Source organism: Erigeron canadensis, chromosome 8 (genome assembly GCF_010389155.1).
Source record: "Erigeron canadensis isolate Cc75 chromosome 8, C_canadensis_v1, whole genome shotgun sequence".
NCBI lineage: Eukaryota > Viridiplantae > Streptophyta > Magnoliopsida > Asterales > Asteraceae > Erigeron > Erigeron canadensis.
The window spans coordinates 44,197,537-44,219,702 of record NC_057768.1 but is presented as its reverse complement, the minus strand read 5'-3'; the positions used below and the strand labels follow the sequence as shown (position 1 = coordinate 44,219,702).

The following is a 22,166-nucleotide window of genomic DNA, read 5'->3' as shown; positions in this document are numbered from 1 at the left end:
AAATTACATTTATTTCAAAAACATTATTATGAACGGAATATTTTTCATCCGAAAAAGTAAGCTAAAATCTACCTAAGATTAGGGGTGTTCGTGGTTTGGTTTTAACCCAGTTAAACCGTAAACCGAACCATTTAAAAAACCGAAAAAAAACAAACCGTCTTTGAATTTGGTTTATGGTTTGGTTTGTTACCGAATCCAAATTATATATTCAGTTTTTGGTTTGATTATGAGTATATGATAATGAAGTTGGTTAAACCGAAAAAACTGAATATCTATATTATTATTATATATTTCAAAAAATATTCAATATTTATTTATTTTTATATGGATCATTATTAATGTACTTCTTACATTTGGATGTTCATTTATCTATCAAATTCACCTTTTGCAAAGATTTAAGAAGATTGGATAGACAAACAATGAAAAGTTTGAATATCGAAAATTGAAGAATTTTTATTAATGATGATAAAAAAAAGAATTTATTTGTTATTTATTTATCTATTTTTTACTTGAAGTCTAACTTTACTACTTTGGTGAGCAAAATATTAGAATTATAAACCTATTTTGGTTGAATAGAACTTAGACAAAAATGGTGAAATCGTGTTTTCCATATTTGGTTTTTTCGGTTATAAACCGAAATCGAATCGAATGCTAATTTGGTTTTCGGTTTGGTTTTCCTATTTTGAATAAGGTTTTGGTTTTGAAAAACAAAAATTAAAAAAACCGAAAAACCCGAACCGAATAGACCTAATAACCGAAAACCGAACCGATAAATACCCCTACTTAAGATAAATAAAAAAGATTTAAAAAAAAGCTAAAACATACACCATTCATCTGGCCCCAAAAGTAGTGCCATAAGGCATAAGCTTAGCTGCTTTGAGAGTAAAACATAACCTTATTCGGTTTCTTTGAAGATGGAGCAACTAATTACATCTCGAGGTTTAATGATTCGCTTTTCACGACACATAATGTAGGTACTCCTTCTAACTTTACTGTTTGTTGTTAATTAATTACCTTAAATTAGTTTTCTCTCCTATTACACTCCGAAATGTTTTTTTGATTTTTAACTCCCATCCCATTTGCCTCAGGCTTATAGTGTGATTTCTGTATATATTTTATGGTAATTTTATTAAGTTGATCAGTTGCTTGTAATAATATGAAATTAATTAAGAAGTGAGCATGACATATGTGTTTGATAACAAATGTCTGATTAAATAAACAGACTGTTTGATGAAATGCCTAAATGAGTGATTTTTAATTATATCAAGTGTTCTAAAATGTATCAAACTATAGCGTGGAATCTATGTAGTATGTATATACATATATATTTATTTAAAAGAGTATATTTTGCATATCTAACTTGTAATACATATATGTATGTACATGGATATATATGATCAGAATCAACATGAAATTAGGTTGCATCTTACATGATATGTATAACATATGAACCCCAATTAATAATCCAAATAACTTGATAACCATTATAATAAAAGCAAAAGGAAGCAATTAGCAAATCAATTTGTAAACATTGGCCTAGGCTCCATTGTGATCAATAGCCCATGCTTCATGTAAAGTGTAGTGTTTAGTTTTGGACATACTTTATGCCCTTCAACCAATTTCAATCTATACCTTAATAAAATAGAAGCAACCACTATTTTCATTTGCATGTATGCAAACTTTTTTCCCACACATAACCTTGGACCAGCATTGAACACGGCATATTTGAATTGGCTTTCGCTCACAAATTCACCATCTTTGATCCACCTTTCGGGCCTAAACTCACGGCAGTCTTTACCCCAAAGACTCTCCATCCTACCCATGCCGTACATACAATATACTACTCGGGCACCCTTTTTTATTATGGTTCCATCGGGAAAAACGTCATCTTCTAGAGGCTGTTTGTGGTCAAATGAGACAGGAGGGTATAAGCGTAAAGATTCGGATATTGCTGCTTGTAAGTACACCATTTTCTTCAGTTCTTCTTCTGTAAATACTATGTCTTCTTGATTTTCTTCATTTAAATATACTCGTTGTCGTAAGATGCTATGAATTTCATCAAGAATTCGAGTTTCTACAGATGGGTTTTTGGTAATTAACCAAAAGAACCATGATAATCCCACTGAGCTTGTGTCCCTGCCTGCTAAAATGAAACTTATACAAAAATCTTGAAGCAGCTTATCATTAAAAAATACTTCTTCCTTATCTTGTTCCATGATTATAAGCCTTGATAAAAGATCACACCTTGAAGTATCCTTTATACCCTCCTTGTTAGATAATAATTCCATCTTCCTTTCTCTTACTGTTTTCTCAGCAAAATCATGTACAATTTTAACAGCATCTTGCAGTGTTTGCTCAAACCCTAATGTCCAATACTTCATTGGCCTCCACACGTATCGAGGGACCAAGAACCTCATCAAACTCGCAAAAGTGACTTTCTCAAATGCCTTTGCGAATGGGGTTTCTGGTAATCCAACTTCCAAACACCCTGAATCAACACCAAATGCCACTGAACAAGTATTGTCAAAAGTAAAACGGAGAAGCACATCTTGCAAATCAATTACAGTCCCTTTTTTAGCTTCTAAAAGCTTCAATAACTTTCTGTGCACCAGTGCTTTGATAGAGTTCATGGAAAACTGTTGGAAGCGAGTTGAATGCATCTCAGAATTAGCCACACGACGTTGCTGCCTCCACAACTCATCGTCGGCATTAAAAATCCCATCTCCAAGAAAATCATAAAATCTTTCTTTATAAGCTGTCCCTTTAGGGAAGTTCTTGAAATTTGTCTTGAGCATGTATTCGATTTTCTCAGGATCACTTGTGACAATCCCAAAAGTACCACCCATCCACATACCTCTATAGTAAAATGTTCCTCCACTTTTTATCAAAGCATCACTACCCCATTCATAAAGATTAGAGGTATGTAAGGCTACCGTCGGAAGTATTCCAAAAACTGGCCATATCATAGGACCCTTTGTCACGAGTCTATGAAGTATGGAGTTGACGATGTAGATAATGAACAGCCCCATGGCTATGTCTGAGAACCATAAATGGGAATACAACCATCTAGGTGAAGAGAATATGATGTTCTTGATCATGTTGGACTCTATCATTTGTTTTTGTGATGGGAATTCTTTGGTTTCATGAAATAAAAGGTGGGGGATTATATAAAAGAGAATATTGGTAATGCTATAAACTCAAACAGAATTAATGACACTGATCTATGTACATGTGTTAAGAACAAATTAATCAGTTGTTTGGTGCTTTTTTTTATTTTGGTTATTCATATATATACATGAACTGTTATGAGTTCAAGACGGCTCTTTTGGTAAGTTATAGATCATTTTGTAACAACCACCTTGCCATGCAAAATGTGTGATATCTATGTTGGTTTCTAGGACGTACACAACTCTTTATATTGCCTATGGCAAGTGTTTTTGCTCGAATCACTTGAAAAGAAATAACGAAAGGCATTATAGACGTCACAAGAACCATATGAACATACACTATTGAGTCTGAATCTTTCTTGAAGTTTTACTTAAAGGGGTGTGGTTTAGTTATGATACTCATTCTGCACGAATTACAAACCAGAATGAGGATATTCTTACAACTAGGAATGGCAATGGCCGGGTCCGGGGCGGGTGGTACTATACCAACCCGTTAAGGAAAACGGTACCCGAACCCAACCCGATACCCATTGGGGATCTTATTGGGCCAGATAGTTCACCAAGACCTTACGCGATACCCGTCACTATACCCGAAGCTCAACCCGAATTTGTTTTGAAAAATATGAAAAAAACTTAAAACTGTTTTACTTACTGGTCCACTCTGATCTTATACCATAACCGAACTTCCATTGTACAATTGAAAGAAAAATCTAGTTGAATGGTTGATAACTCACACGCACCACCTTAAGCTCTGTCATCATCTTTAACAAGAGGACACAATACTGAAACATGCAATGCGATCCAACCAGATGAAATAAAAAAATTACAAGAATGAGGCCTACAAAATGTTTTACGGCATTTTCTTTGGTTAAACATGGAAGATTATTAGTTGTCTTTATATATGTATATATATATATATATTTCAGGTGGGGTTGGGTGGGGGTAGGCATGCCGCAGTCCCTGCCCTGAACCCGAATAAAATCCCGTTAACTGCCCTGAAACCCGTTAAGCTCGCCCCGACCCGGCCCAAAATTTCCTGGTATCGGGTTCGTTATTTTTGCTACAACTTGTTGCCTAACTTGATATTTTCATATACATTGCTTATTTGAACACCAAGGTCGATTTTTATATTTTTTTTCTTTATAAAGATGTCATGGAAAAAATATGTCCAGATATATAGAGGATATATGAAATTTGAATCATTCTTATTCAAGTTTTTCTTTAATGTGGCATGTAATTTGGAAAGACCAAATGATCAAATAACCTTATGTGGACATCAATGATTTAGTAACCTTATGGAGATCAATGGTTGATCTGAAGATTTAAACTTGCATTAGTCGCTTGTACAGTTGTACATCATCGTGAAATTCATTTGTCAATTATGTATATTCAGTTCTAAGCTATAAGACTTCCACTTTACCTTTTCCCATTCATTCTTGATTTGCTTTTAGAACGTCTAGCCATATATTACATGCTTACAACAAGGTTTAAGAACCAGCACCTGCTTTTTCTTTTTCTTTATTATACCCTCTACCTTTTGCTTTTTGAAGAATCTGGCTATCTGCCCATATTATAGAACAGGATTTAACAAATGCACATGATGATGTTGTACACATGTTATAAAGCACTTGTACTATAGTATCTAACTAAAGTTTTAGCTTCAAGATAGACTTAAATCTCATGACCCTTTTTACAATAAGCATAAAATATCAGGTGATATATATCCAAAAAGATGTAGAAGTTGAGTTCATTTGAGTAAATTTACCCATGGAGTTAAGTGGAAATGACAGTTTGACCCCTCAATTATCTTCTATAGATCTATCAATTGAACAAGAATTCATCATAAATGAGACTCTACTCACTCATGAATCCGAAGGGCGTCATGTGGATTGCAAGATATTGTTTCAAGCCATGGAAAATGTCATGTTCTACGCTTCTAATTCAAACAATGTATCACCCCTTAGTTCGTTTTATCTTTTTGACTAAGATTGTTTCTTGATCTCTATAACCTAACAGTCATTTCTTTCTATTTCAGGCTGTCGATATGCATACTCTTGCTGGTATTGAAAACTATGCTTTGAAAGAAATTTTGGAGCACTCCATTTATAAGATTTCATGCGGGGTACTCTCTTGTTAAACTTGGTGAACACGAATGTTTGACTCGGTCTCTCTCTTCTTCTAATATAATGGCCGTGTTGCAGATACTATGGGAGTGTCATAACACAGCAGATTTGCACAGACGAACTCTACTGATACTAGAGCTGTTAGGGAACTACAGATGGGATGCAAAAGTGGTTATATTACTCACAGCATTTGCAATAAGTTATGGCGAATTTCGGCTCATTCTTGAGGTTTATGCACACAATTCATTAGCAGCATCACTTGCAGTACTTAAGAACTTGTGTCGGAGGAAATCTGAAGGTTTGAAACCCCAGTTCAAAGCAATGGAACTTCTAATTGAAGAAATGATGGAATTAGCTAAATGTGTAGTGAGATTTGAAGGCCTGCCTCTTCAACTTGTACTTCATGAAGATCATGATCATACTATGATGAAAGCTACAAAGTCTCAGATTTACTTGGCCACTTATTGGATCTTTAGAAGCTCATTGACATCTGCATCTCAGATCATAGACTTGATTGCTATGGAGCAGGAGCAAGTGCATGTTCTTTTTTACACCTCTCTTTGTTAATTTGATGATTTCCATAAAGATCAACTAATGTCTTTTTCTTACTCATCGATGTTATGTTAAAGCTCGAAATTTTTTCCAGGAATTCAAATAGAACTGCAAATGCAGCTTGGGGTTTGTCTAGTTTGGCTCTTAAGTTGACCACAATATGCAGTGGGCTCAGAATGCAGGTTGATGCATATCAAGGATATATAGGTAATAAAGGACTCCCAAATCTTTTGTTAAAATACCCAGAATACTATATTTGAGACAATGAAACCTTTGTCACGTGTCCCTTAACTCATGTTTGGTAACCCACCAAGCAATACCCAAGAGTGGATTTTGAACTCAGACTCTCTAGATTGTATGACAGGACCCCAACCACCGAATATAATCTTGAGTCTTTTGAGAAGGAAAACATTTTCTATTCATTTCTATAAGCTTTAATTTTTCTTTTGTTGTTTTTTTGCAGAGCAGAAGTTATACAAGAAGTTGATGAATCTACTTAAGGGCCACATAGTAACTGACAATCAAGAATTGCTTCACTTATTACTTTCTTTGAATGATGAGTTGCCTCTCAATGATTCTTCTTCTCAAGCAAAAGTAAGTACTTTCTTTACGATTAGTCCATTTAAAGCTAAATGAGGGTACAACCTGTTAGAAGATATTAAGTTTAGGGGCATCCAAACTGACCAAAACACATTGGGACATATCTTAAGGCCATGCCGGTCCTACATGTAAAAGGAGGTGAGTTATCTTAATGGTAGCGTTTGGTTTATAGTTGTTAATCAATATGGATAGTAGGGTGTAATAGGTTTTTTATACCCAACCCCCGGGCAACTCTAAATTTGTTGGTTTCGTTCCTAAATTTAAATTTTGGACACTTGTACAAGGAATTATTCTGATTCACTCATTCTCATACCCTTCAACCAAACACCCCATAAACTTTTCAAGATCAGACTTCCTGAAAAATATATTTTTTTATTGTAATGATAGTCTAATCAAAAAATGCCACATCTGTCATTGCTTGCTTTAATATTTCCTTAACTCTAATTGCCTTCTAAAACAGGTTGGTATAGCTAAACTGAAAAACAAGATAGTTATGCTTATGGTTTCAAAACCAGATCTTTTGCCAACAGATCAAACTCTATTGCTAATACAACAGACACATGAACATCCTCACCAGAAAAACATAGAGCAAGGCTACGAGATAGTGTGGGTCCCAGTCTCGTCTTCAGAAAGATGGACTCTTGATGAACACATAAGTTTTGATTACTTAACAAACTCATTACCATGGTTATCAATCAGGCATCCATGGTTACTAAACTCAGCAGTAGTGAGAATGATTAGACAAGAATGGAAGTTTGAAGATCAGCCCATAATGGTAGTATTAGATTCACAAGGGTCGGTTTCAAGTTATAATGCAATGGATCAGGTGTTGATTTGGGGGGCAAAAGCTTTCCCATTTTCTGATTCGAGAGAGAAAGAGCTTTGGAAAGAAGAACATTGGAACCTAAATCTTATGCTAGATGGAGTAGATCACTTCCTAACAAAGACGGTAAGATACTTTACAGTAGTTAAACACACTGGCTCTCATGTAAACTCGAGCTCATCTACATATGGGGTCATTCTTGTTTACAAGTAATTTTCTAACAACATAACATGGAGTCCTTATTTAACTTCAATTTTATGTTTATATCAATGGTATAGCTCTATCACTGTTTTCCAAATATAATTATGTCTATGACTCCAGAAGAATACATTACAAGTAAACCTCATGTAGATTTGGGCTCATTTCTACATGAGGTGTGTCTTTTTCTTTGTGTGTATCCTCGGAGAGCCTGCAACTTTTTGGGGCATGGGATATGCTCATTCAATAGTATTGTCTTCAGGTACAAGGGGGCCAAAACATCTGCATATGTGGAGGCAGTAACGTAGACTGGATCAATGAATTCGAATTAAGAATTACAAAACTACAAAATCTAGGCTTGCAGCTTCAAGTGATCTATGTTGGAAATCGAAACACAAGTGAAAACATGCAAAAAACACTAGCCAGGGTCAACAAAGACAACTCATTCACTCCCATCAAAATTCAGTTTTTCTGGCTAAGGTTGGAGAAGATTAAAGATTCTATTCTACGGCTAGTCCAAAGTCACACATCTACTAAATATGAAACCATTTTGACACGAGTCTCAGAATTTCTAGACATCAGTGAGCATAACAATTGGGCAGTTTTTGGAGGAGGGGGTTCCAAGGATTTTGTGAAGTTAAATGGAAGCATAGTTATGGAATTACTTGACAGATTTCCCGTCTGGGCCCAAAAAGTGGCAATATTTGGTTTTGTGGAGGCTATCAGAAATGCTTTTGATGAAGCTAGCACGGTCACTTGTGATCACACAACCATGGTTCCATATGATGTAGGAATGGTTCAACAAATTGTCATATGTGAAAAATGTAAGCGGTTGATGAGCCCATATGTAGTCTATCAATGTGACGGATCCCAGTAGAATGTATCTGATTGGAAAAATTGGTTATGCAAAACGTAACAAATAATGTAGTCCTACAACCAAAAGTATGAAATATAAATTATATTTTTCTTTATATTATCGTTTTAGTTGAACCAAGTAAAGCTTAAACCTTAGTTTAAAGGGGTGAGCCAGGCCAAGGCAATAGTGCAACACCAAGGACTCTCACAGACCCCAATAGCAAGCTATTGTGATGGGTCTTTACCCATGAAAATTAAGATTAATATCGAGTGAGCAGATGACTCATACATCAGATATTAAACTGATAAGAAGATACTACACTTGATCTTAGCCAAAAGGCCGAGAAAGGTATGTTTTGTTATATCCTTTGGACCTTGTGTTTAATAAGTATCTGTTGTCCTTTGTTTGCTTCACTCGGCCGATGTGGACTAACATGTGAGTCGTTACCTCACTAAATAATTTTGTTGATGAAAAATGCACCAAATTTGGCTCCCATCTGGAACCATATCGTTTAGTGGGCACTTTGAATTAATTGATAAATGAACCGGATTATGGAATGTTAGTAATTTGAATGCATCGACGGTGTCATAGTAAGTATAACTATACATAATACAATAGAGGAAGTGTAGAGTGACACCACTGATGTCAAGACTCTTATGAGAAGGAGAGTAGAGGTATATTAGTTTCCATTAAAACATACAACTTATCCGAGATCCACTCCTTAATTAACACGATAAAAAAACGCAAAATTTGGTAGAATTACTTAAAGAAGAAAAAGAAACATACTATTCTTCATATGAATATCATGAAGTATGCGCATGTGTAGATGCTTTAAAAAGGAAGAGTGATAAGGTGTCACACACCATATCACTAGATTCACGTGTATATACATATTTCAAATATGTGAAGAAAAAACCGGTTGGTACCTTTAAAAGGATTTTAAAGTGGACAACAACATATTTACAATTGTAGACCATCTATGATTTTTTCCAACATGAACACATTTTAATTAGGAAAAGTGCATTTGTTGTCTCTTACATATATAAAATGAATATTCTTCTAATGTCAACTAATGATTTCTCCATTTACGAGCCTTAATACAGTTCATTCTTGTCGATCTTACTTTCAGATACTTATCTAACACATTAAAATGTAGATGCATATCCATTTATATAATACAATCAAATGTTATCAAAAGTACTTCATATATAGCCTCTAGTTCAAAAAAAACAAAACAAAATAACACTTTATATTTCTTACTGTACAAAAATTAAACATTGTAGGATTTCATTCAAAATTTATCTATCATCAGCCATTATAAAAAATTAATCAAAAGAAGTATACATAACAAATAATATGATATATATGAACACTATATCAGAAATGTTAAGCAGCCCCTATAGCTCAGTGGTAGAGCGCCAGTCTTGTAAACTGGAGGTCTGTAGTTCGATCCTGCATGGGGGCATATTTGATTAAAAGTTTTTTGGACCCCATCACAAAATATTTCGTTTCCATTTTGCCGTCAAAATGTTTCTCCTTTTCATATATCTATCTTTCTTTTACAAACACAACATGACATCAGAAGGGGAAAAAACATGTCTCAAATTTTTCACAAAATTATTCGCAACAAACCCATAACTGGAACAACAATCAGGGCTTTACTCGCCTCTCAAAAACCAACCCAAACCCTAATTCCAAATCTTGTTCATGACCAAAATTCCAGTACAAAAAACTGTTTTCTTGAATCTTTATCTGATGAAAATGTGACCCATTTCAATCGGGTCCATGCTTACCCCAGTTTTTCATTTGGGTATTTCTTAAATCCAATTTCTTCATCTGGGTGTCTGGAGTCTTTTCCCGAAAAGGATCCGAACCCAGATGGGTCGGGTTCGAGTAATGAGAATGAGATGATTTGGGCGGATAGTGTAAAGAAGAAAAGAAAGAAGAAGATGAATAAACATAAGTTGAAGAAACTTAAAAAGCGCCTTCGTCATTGCACTTAAAAGAAAGAAAGAAGGTGTTGTCTTTCTTTTTTTTTAGTTAAAAATAATATTGGATTCTTGATCTGGTGTTTAAGATTGAGATATTAGTTTGATTATGTTTTATTTTTGTTAATGGTTTTTTGATGATACATTTGGATGAAATTATGCAATTTTGGTGATTACTAAGACTGTGAAATGTTTATGAGAGTTTCTTACGACTTTAAAGGTTCTACTAATGGGCAATGAATTCTAAGATTTTGTGATGGTTTGATTCTTATATTGCTTATGTGAAACAAGATTAAGATTTTATCAAATTGAAACAGTGTGTGTTGGATTATGATCTTTAGCCACGTCGGGTCGGTATCTATGTTATATTTAGCTCTTGTGAGCATGTCACTCTGTTAGTTTGTTAGAGTATGTGCAAGTTGTAATACAAATGTTTTGTTTGTTGTTTTTGCTATGATTGAATCAATATTTACCTTGTTGATGGTTAATAGGTTAGTCAGTTTTGAATGGTTCCCAGCTCCAGTTGCACTTGAATTGTTTGATGAAACTAGTTCAAGTTGATTATGGATGTAAATGGTTTAAAGTAATACAAATTAACAATGATGCATTCCTACTCGAATATGTAAACATGCTCTCAATATTCCCGATTATGCAAATCCTGAATGAAATGAACCTCGTTGTAGTATATGAGTGTTCCATATATAAAATGCACCTTTGCCGTCGGAAACGTTATTTTTGTTGTGCTTAACCAGAAGATATTAAGTCATGAGAAGACAGTTAGGGAAAACTGTTAAAAGGATTTGACACCATTGCAGGAGTGTTTAAAATGGAAACATGATTGGTGATGCCAAAACTAGCCCTTAGTTTAAACCTGCCTGTGGTTTTCACGCTTGATTCAATCCAATACTGCTGTCTTAACTGCAGTGATATATTTTACTATGCACTGTATGAGGCCTTCTAAATTTTTAAGTTGGATATACTCACTAGAATGGATCCAATATTCCTGGGTCTTTTACGTTGACGGTTGACATTCCATACCTTCTATCTTCAAATGTTCTGAAATCCACTTACCTGGACCATTGTTTTTCTTGTGCTCTATCACTTGATCCAAGCTCATAATCATCTATATGGCTGCTATCTTGTTATCAACTCAACTTTGCTCTAAGATACTTTTTGCTACAATTATGAGAAATGAAGATGCAGAAGTTTATAAAATTGGACACGTGACCCTTATAGGTCGGAAAAACCCATTTTTGAATCTGCAGGGGTTCGCAATCTAGTGTGTGGTTATGTTTGCCTACTGAAAGGAGCAAGATCGGTTAGGTTTGTGTGATAGGAGGGCTTTGCATAAACGATCAACCTTGTGTATTATTGACAACTCATGTTGTTTGTTGATGATACCATGGTACCAGAGAAATGATTATTTTTAATGCCGAAATAAATAGTATCACCTCTTGTATTTATATTTTTTCTTTCTTCTGGCTGAATTGATTTCTAGGCAGAAAATTAAGGTTTTAAAATATGATACACTACTAAGTTAGAAATGTACATACAGTAAATTACACATTGTACAATTACGTAAAAGGTTGAATTAGTTGTGTATAGCAAAATTGTGTTATTGACATATTACTTCATTTAACATATATATTAGCAATTTATCGAGTATATTAAGATACTTATTGTAGAAATAATTGATCCTTGACGGTAGCTTTTACAATGTTAAAAAACGATTAAATCCCAAATGTATTTACTCTGCTTCTGTTCTTGTATTATATTGTATCTATGAATGTTGGTACATTAAATTTTAATAATCATACAAGAATATTGGCAAAGGCAATGTACAAAGATACAGGCTCATATGAGGCAACCATATCCTGGACACATCTGAGATTTTGTGTTAACCACAACCTCAAGAGCTATGTCTACCAAAACCATACTTGCCAAAAGCATTCTCCAGTTTCAAAAAATAACAGAAGAAAGGGTGATCTAAGCTAAATCAAACAAAATCTATCTGGTAAATCTAAAGTAAAACTGCAGAAGCTCGCAAAAAACTTAAACATATAAGTGGAAAATGGATAAAATGAAAATGATCAAAATCCTTAAAAATACAAAAAGAAGAAAAGCAAATAAAAAAAACCCATGTCCAAAAAAGTCTTAAAGATTAAATCAGCCACAAACTACTATTAATCCTGAAACCTTCCTTGATGATCATTCATTGTGGAAAATTGCCCACCACCATTGTTAACCTGCGATTGAAAATTTTGCCTCACAAGGTCCAGCACCATACTGTCATGCACCACTGGCTGTGGAGATGCCCACTTGTTCAATTCTTGCATTGCAAAGTCTGGCATCCGACCGCCTTGCACCTCTAGCTGTGGAGATGCCCACTGGTTCAAGTTATGGCCATTAACCACACCACCTTCATACTCCAGAGAACTCTGCCCTGTTAGTTCACTCCCTAACGGTAGATACGGTGTTGCTGCTGCATCCTGGAGCCAGCCATTATCATGTGTAGTGTACTGGTTAACCACTTGACCATGATCAAGACCTGCAGGCTGTGAACCTGAACCAAAACCTGCATAATGAAACATATGCTGCATATTGTCAAACATAAAGGGCTGTTGATTAATGCTCATGTTTCGTTTCAAGAGATCAAGACGAGCTATCACTATATCCTCTTTATTTTGCAACCATATGGCAAATTGTGCCAGTTCACTTGTGTTTAAACCATCTAACTTATCAAACCACATCGGGTATTTGGCTTCCATGTTTTTTTTCCTGGCCTTCACAAGTTCGTCTTCAATCTTTCTCTTATGATCTTCAAAAAAGTCATGAAGATCGTAAGTTCTTCTCCCTGTTTCGCCCTTTTTTGACTTGTAAGAGGCAATGGTTTTCTTGATTTTATTATGGTTATCAGGCCAAATATCAGGCTTGTTAGAATCAGGAGGGAACATGATAATGATGGTATCAACATCACAAAGGATACTGAATTCGGATGCTTTCTTTATGATCCCGAGTTTTCTTGCCTGATAAGCCGTGTTTCTGGCTCTCTCTTTCGTTATGAGTTCCATCCTTAGCTTTGCACGCCCCATCGATCTGCAAAACAAATACAAAAACCCCAAATAATAACATGTAAACGTACAAATGCATAAAAAAATTAAACCCAAAACAATGTCTAAACATATATATATACATTAGTTACAAACATAACAAAGACGGGCAAAAACTAGATGAAGCGTATAGAAAAATGAAAAAAACTCAATCCCGGTGTATAGAGATATAGTTATACATTTAAGAAACAAGGGATTTAAAGAGTGACGGCAAAATCTTGTACACAAGAACCACCGCGTAATTTATGATGAAAGGCCACAAAACTTAAAATTGTTGGACAAAGAAGAAAAAAGGAGTAGGGACGTACCAAGCAGAAGAAAATAATTCAGGATTTTTCTTTATTACATTAGTTAATTAATACTGAGATATCTTCATATAATTTTATAGCCATATAGATTTATGCTTATTTTGGAAGAGATTTATATAGGATTTGGTTGCTTGATTTGATATTAACTTTGACAGAGTAAATTTGGACAATGTATCTACGAGTATAACACAATAATCTTATTTCAATTTTTATTTTCTTTTAAATATATATAAACTAGTTCTAATACCGATATACGGTATTCATATTAATTCTATGATAAAGAAATTCGAATATGCCTCTTACATGATTCATGCGTATGAAATAAATTGTGGTTAAAGTAAATTGATAATCAAAGCAAAATTATAATAAACACTATTAATAAATATAATATATGTTTAGTTAGAGTTTTGGATTTACCTTAAATTTTTAGTACCACATCAAAATTGAAACTTGTAGTCATAATGGATGATGACAAATAAACTTGTGATTTTGGATCGTAAACTCAAAATTTTAAAGTCTTTATGTTAACAACTTATAATTAATATAAGTAATAGGAGTTGAAGAATTGAAAATGAAAAAAAGAAAAATTATTAATGAGAAAACGATCAATAAAATAAGGTTATAATGTCTTTTGTATTAATAAGCCAAGCGTTAGAGTTTAATTATAAGTCTAATAAGAAAATTGAATTTATATACAACTAAAAAAAGCTAACTTAACAAAATAAATAAATTAAAATGACACGTGTCGATCAAGCATTACGCCACGTGTCGTTTCAAGAACATGTGAATCTTGTTTCGGTTTATTGGTAGATAAGATAAATAATGTCAAAAAAATTATGGAGATGCCATGTATGATTTTATCCTATGTGACATTGTTTTAATATAGCTTTCGGTTTGTAAAGGGCTTTAGAAAGCCCGGATAACTACTGTTTTTATATAATAAAAAAAATAACTCTATTTTCGGAAATGTTGAAACATATGTAATATTTAAACTTGGCACTCTTAAAATATTTTCACCTACATTAACTCCTTAACATTAATAATTAAATTACACTATCAATCTTTTATATTTTAAAATATCTTCATTAACCATTTATCAATTATTTTTAGTTTTTTACATCTATAATTACACCATTTGATACTGCCTCAGTCACCAACAGTTGTTTCACCACACTGTTGTCATGAAGACCACCACCACATTGCGGTCACTGTGCTAGTTAGATAAAAAAAAAGTATGTTTAGTGACATGACAATCATAATAGTTTGCCATGTCATTTTTTAAGTCACCATGTAATTGATTTGCTAAGATATAATATGTCACATACAACTAGTAAAAACTAAAAGCTTGATATTAAATAGTTACACAATGAATCAGTAGTTAATAGTTAGAAATTAGCATTCGAGACACCACGGTGACATTCAATTATGCAGTATGTGATGCTCGAACATACATGTCTAGGATCAAACTTATGACTCTGATAAACTCCAACCTAATAGTCCACTCTTATAAATGCAAGATAGATACACATGTTAATGAAGCAAATAAATTTTAGACAGAAGTATTAGATTTTGGACTAATACTTGGCTTTGAGGAGCATCATTAGCTAACAGGTACCCCCATTTATTTGCTCGTGAAACTTAGCCGAATTGCTTACTATCTGATCGTTTCTTTGACAACTCATGGACTTGGAACTGGGGAAGGAGCATAAGGGGCGGTCGTGAGGAATCTCAACTAGAGGAGTTGATAGATAACCTACAGGCAGTAACATTGGTTGCAAATCCGGATTCATGGCGTTGGAACCTCAATGAAAACACTTCTGTTTCAGTAAAAGATATTAGACTACACTTGGATCTCTCGATCTTACCATCTGGTGATTACAAAACCCACTGGAACTCCTTGGTGCCTATGAAAGTCAACATATTTCTTTGGAGATTACTCAAAGATCGTCTCCCTACAAGGTTCAACCTTAGTATTAGAGGTATGGAGATCACTTCCATATGTTCTCCTCTTTGTAATAAGAGTGTAGAAACAGTGAGTCATATCTTCAAGGATTACATTGTGTCAACCGAAGTATGTATAATGATGTCAACATGGCTTCAAGTCACAATTCACAATGTCAGATGGGGGACCAAGTGAGTGTTTGGACCAGATATTGGGGACGCAGTTGACAAAGAAAGCCAAGAATATTGTTGAAGTTATTTTATCTATTTGGTGGTAGGTAATATGGAAGTATCGGAACAATGTTGTTTTCAAAGGAGTTACCATGCCCAGCCTAGATATTTTTCGTGAAATTGTTTCTTTTTCTTATTTTGGATATAATGTCATAGTTGAAAACATAGTATAGTCTGGAACTTATGGCAAATCTGCCTCAATTATTTCATGTAATTTTAGTGTTTTTTCGGTAATTCGCTAAAAGGTCGTTATATTATAAAATTGATGTTAAAAAAAAATTAATTTAATTTCATGTATTTATCATTTTTAATTTGTTCATATCCATCAAAAAATGAGACATATTTTTGACCATGTATCAATAACCATAGAGTGTTGGTTTTTACTTTATTTTTTGCTATATCTGGTGTATATTCAACAATATTTGTCACTAAAACTAACCAGGCTTATAGAATTCGATGTGATGGTTGAAAATTTGTTATGTAAATAGTTGTTCACAATCATCAAAGAACTTGGAGATTAATATTAAGTGGCAGATAGTCCTCACCCTTATTACGAGTGGAGTATAATTGTAAATGTAATGTCAGGATTCTCTCAAGTTAAAAATAACTCGAGAGGTAAAGTTGGATGATTATTGACTATTGGATTAAATCAAATGTTATAATTCAATTATAACTTTATAATATTGACCATTGATTTAAAATCAATGGTCGAGATCATCTAACTGTACCCTCAGTGGCGGAACCAGATCGAAAGTGACCTGTAACACAAAATTTTTCGTTAGCCTCGTATTGTCTCAAAGTAACAATAATGTTTAGATTGTTATAATTTTTAGCACTTTATTGAGGATTTTTGTCTTTTTGGTGAGGTTTTAAGAGTTTTTGACATTTTTGGAGTATTCTTTTCATATTTTGAAACGACACGACTCAATTAATAGAAAAATAAGATTATTTTTTTTATACCCACACTGCGCCGCATTGGGGTTGAGCACTCTCCACTGCGCCGCAGTGGGTTGGACACACTCCCACTGCGCCGCAGTGGGAGAAAAGGCATTTCTGAGTTCAAACAAGTTTTAGACATAGAAATAAACATAACAAAGTAAAACTAGTTATAAAAGACAATGTACTAAAAGTTAGAAATTTTGACATGACCCCTTCGTAAAATCGTCGTCAAAACCTGTTACGGATTATGAGTTTTCCAAAGATACATTTCAATCACAATTCAACACATTTCTAATACAAAATGACTCAATAAAAGTAACCGAAACCCTTATTCCTTACATTTGACAAAATGAATAATTATACCAAAACAATTCGATGTATCAAGAGCCATTGTTCAAAAGGGGGTTTCTACGGGTACTATCAACGTTACCATTAACCTCTTTTAGCTAAAGCAAGCATATCCGTTACGCAACTTTAACTTCAATCTTTAGATTACTAAACTTTCTTCCACATCCGGGACAACCTATAAAAAGGGTAAACAACTAAAAAGTAAGCAAAGCTTAGTGAATAATCTTGCATACGTTTATACATACGAAGGAGGGCAAAGTGCAAGGACTTTCACATGTAACCTATGACACCGTCATGCCACATTTACATGCTCACCTTGCACACTATCAACACATATATGGATCCATATAAGCTAAACAATCATATAAATCATATCTATCGGGATTCTTAGGCCCCGGAGGTTCTTAGGCCTCATATCATATCAACTATCGGGATTCTTAAGCCCCGGAGGTTCTTAGGCCTCATAAACTATGCCCCATATGGGCTAAACGCCAAATCAATTACCATACTTGGAACATTCACATCTTATGGTAATTGACCCAACGTATACATAAAGGTATGCAAGAGTACTCACCTCCTTTGCGACAACCAAAACCATGATGACCATCTAACAATCATATTGCTTTCCACCTAGCAATAATTCATAATTTACACATATAAGATCATCAAGCTCAATTAGTTCATACCACATGGTTAACAAACCATACATTACAATCTTTTCTAGCATTTCAATGCTCAACCTCACTTTTACATAATTCACATTCTAAGGTTGGCTTCTTTCAAAATCTCAATTTGCTTTCACAACAATGTGGCCATTCATCTTAATACCAAAATCACCATTTTCTTATTATTCGCAACTTAAGCAAATATGACCACAACCAAATTTTTATAAAAACCTTGACCCACATGTCAAAAGCATTCTCATAATCATAATGATATGTCTATACAACATCCTTACTAAAATTATTATTTTCATCTTAATCACAAAATAGTCAACAAACTTATTGTTTAAAATTATCTTTTTCATATCTGACCAAGCTGCCTTCAAACAAGCATAGCTCAATTTCTACTCACTCTTTTTACTTGATTCCAGTGGCCAAATTTAATAGACACATATATCTACATTTTAGAGACCAACATGTGAATTGTCTTTCAAAGATGACTTCTGGTCGTTTTAAAAACCAATACTGCTGCTGTTTTCATTAACAAAGCAGTTTTGACCTTACTGACTTCAAATGACCATAACTTGAGTTCTACAACACATTTTGACCCCATTCCAGTGGCCACGTCTTCTTAATATATTTAGGTACATTTTATATTCAGTGACCAAGATATGAATTAACTTGCAAGAATGTGTTTTACCCGTTTTAATGACAGACACATAATCAGTTTTGCTGAAAAATCAGCATTGCGCCCCTGAATTCAAAAATTCATATCTAGAGTTCTACTTCGTCATTTTAACCCATTCCAGTGGAAAAAGTTTCGTAACACAATAACCTACATTTTCTTTTTAGGACTCGACAAGTGAAAATTCTGTCATGGGGGTGTTTAACTCGTTTTAAGACCAGGGTCAGAATCTGTCCAACTATTTCTCACTATCATTCAACAAAATCTATCATGCAACCCAATTAAAACCCTAAATTTAATTAAATTACAACAACCCTAACTTGAATTACAGAAATTAACTCATATAGATGAAAACCCCCAAATCATAAAAATGCATAAACCCTAATTCTTGAACAAAAATTAAAACTAGGGTTGGAAGGATAATTACCTCAATGATTCAAGAACAACTATCAAGAATCAAACCCCCAAATCCTTCTCTTTTCCTTTATGTGTGTCGACACACACACATACACAACACACAAATTCTCCCCAATTTGATTTCTAGCAATTTGATGTTATTATTATTATTTTCATTACTTGGATACTTGATTGAAGTTATTATTTGATTTAGATGGGAACTAGAATTTCACACTTCAAGAAAGGATTGAGAAGAAGGATTGAAAGAATTGAAAGAAGTAGGGAAGGAAAGCTTGAAGTGAAAAAACATGACTCACTAACAAAATGTTGCTGGCAACTCCTCCATATGCCACGTCCCATATAAAATTTTAGTGGGTAATTTATCCGCTATCTGCTAAAGTTTCAACTAAATTAAACTCATAATCAAAAATAAAATACTAGGAAACTATTTTAATGACAAAACTATATTAAAGGTTTATTTTCTTTAATTTAAAAATTTTGGGATGTTACATATTCATTACATGAGGGAAGGGAATATATGGCTATCATGTAGCTAAACTTGGGTATAGTTACCATCACATGCCATTTTTTTATACTATTAAAATCATGGAGGCCATGTGATTTATTTATTTTATAACAAATATTAAAAAATTGATATGTGAGAGGATCTACACCTAAGCTTAGTTACATGATAGCCATATATTCACTTTTCCCTTATTACATACATCTTTATAAGTTATATTGATAGGAATATCTTTCGAAAGTTTGAAATTAGTTACATTGACCGGTATCTCATATTTATTTGACTCGTAACACCAATAAAAAAACACCATTATCAGAAAAATTATAATATAAAAATTTAATGTACCCGTAGACCGAACTACCCTTTGTCTAAATGTGGTTCCGCCAGTGTTTAACCCTTAAGTTACCTTTAACTTGAGAGAATCTCAACCCTACATATTCACATTTATGGGAAAATTGCAAAACTAAGCTAAGTGGTATAACAAGAATATCCATAACCCATTGATCTCTCTTATTTTAAGAAATTCAACACTTTTTTATACCTAAAATACATTTATTTCTTAATCATAATTCCTCTATACATCTAATATATACTTTTATACTATTTAATAAATAAAACAACTCTCTCTTTAAAAGTTATGGAGAAATTATTTAAAATACTATTAATGATTAAATTACAATATCAGTCATTTATCCAAAATATTTTTATTATACCTTTACATCAATTATCTACACCACTCGACGCCGCCTCCACCACACCGTTGCCGTCACAACCACCGCCACATTGCGCGGATACCGTTCTAGTATTAAAATAAGTAAGAAGAAGTATGTAGTATAATTTCTTAATCCATATGTAATTAAACAACCTAACGATGGTCATGAAAAGAATCTGCAGCGCAATTATAGGGACCAATATGATAATCATTCACTTATAAGGATTTAAGACTTGTGAAAACCGACGGCCGAACACAAAAAACCAACGTCCCTGCCAACTGGTTTAAGCTACTAATTAGATAGAGCCCACATTTATTCTTAAGCTTATCATACTTTTATATCTTTTTAGAAAAATAAAAATAGAAATTAATCACAAATATTGGAGAGTCTAAAATAAATTATTTTAACCGGACCGTGTTATAAAGCCACCTTGCATAATAAATTCATCATTTAAAAACTTTGATGATCATAAAAAACCTTTATCACGTAGAATCAGAGTAAAAACTCACCGAAACCAACTACTATAAGTTTGTAGAAGTTAAAAATATATCACCACCAAATATAAATATTCCAACTTAACACATTTATTTATATATATAAAAAAAAAAAGATGAAAAAGTATAAGCAAAATTTCAATGCACATGATCGATCAGTTTGCATGAAACTTCATATTGAGAAATGGTTATTGCAATAGCCTTAAGAAAGTACAGTCATATATGAAATTTAATTAGTTATCATGTGTTCATTTTCTCACTTTTATATTTCTCAACCATTTTATTCCTACCATTCCTAGTATTTTTATCCCAAGTGAAATTGGGCTTAATCAAATTAGGCATATATAAAATTTGATAATGACACATATATATTAAGACACTTATTGAAAACTTATTATCGACAGCCTCATAATAATTTTAATCATAACATACTACTATTTATACATATATATCTAGGTAGAAACAACCCACACTATATGACGACGAATGTGGTAGCGGTAAAATATAGGTGAGTTGTTAACGATGAGTATTAGGCTCATATATATATAAAGTACGTTTTTAATTAAAGATTCTAGCATAAACAAGCTAGTGGGAGATAAAATAATATGTACGTAGTCATTCCTAAATCCTATGAGATTTTAATATGAATGTAAGAAACCAAAAGATGAAGGTTTGTCAAAAGGGGAAATCAACTTAATTAACCAAAAGATCATGGGATCGGCAAAGGTTTAATTTGTCACCTTCTAATAAATCACATATAAAATTTAATCAAGTAGCATATTTTTATTATTATTGTTATTAATATATTAATACCACATTTGCAAACTTGATTACGTACTATTCAATGTAGAACCACCACCAAGATGCTCATACTGCAGCTTGATTGTTTGTTAGTAGTTTGGTATTTTGTTTTAAGTTTTTTTTTTAACGTTTTATCTTGTATTATGTTCAATTTCATTATTTGACTTTATTCCTTTCTGTTTTGTAATTTAGTTTTTTTGGGAAAAAGTGCATTTTTCCACCACTTTAGACATCAATAAATATATAGTCGTGTGACATATATTGCGAACCGTTTAGTGGATTTTGTAGTCTCTGGCCAAGGCTACGTAACAAACTAAGATGCGTCCAAATTGGGTTAAAGGTGAATGAGATATCGAGTCTCAAAGTTGTGTGTTTGGTGCATAAGTTGGAGTTGGAAAAGCTTTGTCCCACATTGGTGTGGAATATAAACTTTTACTAGTTTATAAGTGAAGGTTTCTAAGCTATGTCAAGATCTTGTGTTTTGTTTTACTCTGGCTCCTACCCGCGCGCAGGGGTGTAGAAAACGGGTTTCTGGGTCAAAATTCTCTGAACCAATGCATGTACGCGCGACCTGCGGACACGAATGCAGCTCGAAAAATTGGGGCCCGCACGGGGCTCCTTTTTGTTGCGATCCGAGATAAACCCGACCCGGGTTTTGACCCGTTTAAGAAAGATCTAGAATTTCTAACTCTGAAACTGATATCATAA

At 33.6% G+C, this 22,166-nt stretch overlaps 3 protein-coding genes and 2 non-coding genes across 8 annotated transcripts; 2 read left to right on the top strand and 3 right to left on the bottom strand.

Moving 5' to 3' along the window:
- The first annotated feature begins 869 nt into the window (after positions 1-869).
- On the top strand, positions 870-8,434 carry LOC122579532 (protein SIEVE ELEMENT OCCLUSION C). 4 transcript variants are annotated; one of them, XM_043751716.1, is made up of 8 exons: positions 870-970; positions 4,984-5,117; positions 5,203-5,289; positions 5,369-5,826; positions 5,937-6,049; positions 6,306-6,436; positions 6,903-7,391; positions 7,726-8,434. In XM_043751716.1, the coding sequence occupies exons 2-8, from the start codon at positions 5,079-5,081 to the stop codon at positions 8,338-8,340; spliced, it is 1,932 nt and encodes a 643-aa protein (XP_043607651.1). In that variant the 5' UTR covers positions 870-970; positions 4,984-5,078; the 3' UTR covers positions 8,341-8,434. The 4 variants fall into 4 exon arrangements, with proteins under 4 accessions (XP_043607651.1, XP_043607652.1, XP_043607653.1 ...); XM_043751717.1 differs by having other exon boundaries at positions 879-974; XM_043751718.1 differs by lacking the exon at positions 4,984-5,117 and having other exon boundaries at positions 879-970.
- On the bottom strand, positions 1,431-3,240 carry LOC122579533 (cytochrome P450 86B1-like). The gene has a single exon (XM_043751719.1). It carries the CDS (start codon positions 3,111-3,113, stop codon positions 1,518-1,520), a length of 1,596 nt encoding a protein of 531 aa, XP_043607654.1. The 5' UTR covers positions 3,114-3,240; the 3' UTR covers positions 1,431-1,517.
- Positions 8,435-8,479: 45 nt separating the features above from the next.
- LOC122580736 lies at positions 8,480-8,671 on the bottom strand. Its single transcript, XR_006320877.1, has one exon. It is a non-coding gene; the product is annotated as a U2 spliceosomal RNA (small nuclear RNA).
- A 1,041-nt stretch (positions 8,672-9,712) lies between these two features.
- TRNAT-UGU lies at positions 9,713-9,784 on the top strand. The gene has a single exon. It is a non-coding gene; the product is annotated as a tRNA-Thr (tRNA).
- Positions 9,785-12,449: 2,665 nt separating this feature from the next.
- Positions 12,450-13,818, bottom strand: LOC122580568 (agamous-like MADS-box protein AGL16). The gene is made up of 2 exons (XM_043752839.1): positions 13,726-13,818; positions 12,450-13,403 (listed from the first exon to the last, which is right to left on the bottom strand). Exon 2 carries the CDS (start codon positions 13,397-13,399, stop codon positions 12,491-12,493), a length of 909 nt encoding a protein of 302 aa, XP_043608774.1. The 5' UTR covers positions 13,400-13,403; positions 13,726-13,818; the 3' UTR covers positions 12,450-12,490.
- Positions 13,819-22,166: the final 8,348 nt, after the last annotated feature.

Bases quoted from the DNA above. Each gene is read 5' to 3' on its own strand.
- LOC122579532 (XM_043751715.1), top strand. From the start codon at position 4,935: ATGGAGTTAAGTGGAAATGACAGTTTGACCCCTCAATTATCTTCTATA. The intron at 5,118-5,202 runs GTATCACCCCTT...TTTCTATTTCAG, and splicing joins ACGCTTCTAATTCAAACAAT to GCTGTCGATATGCATACTCT. The intron at 5,827-5,936 runs GCATGTTCTTTT...AATTTTTTCCAG, and splicing joins GCTATGGAGCAGGAGCAAGT to GAATTCAAATAGAACTGCAA.
- LOC122580568 (XM_043752839.1), bottom strand. From the start codon at position 13,399: ATGGGGCGTGCAAAGCTAAGGATGGAACTCATAACGAAAGAGAGAGCC.
- LOC122579533 (XM_043751719.1), bottom strand. From the start codon at position 3,113: ATGATAGAGTCCAACATGATCAAGAACATCATATTCTCTTCACCTAGA.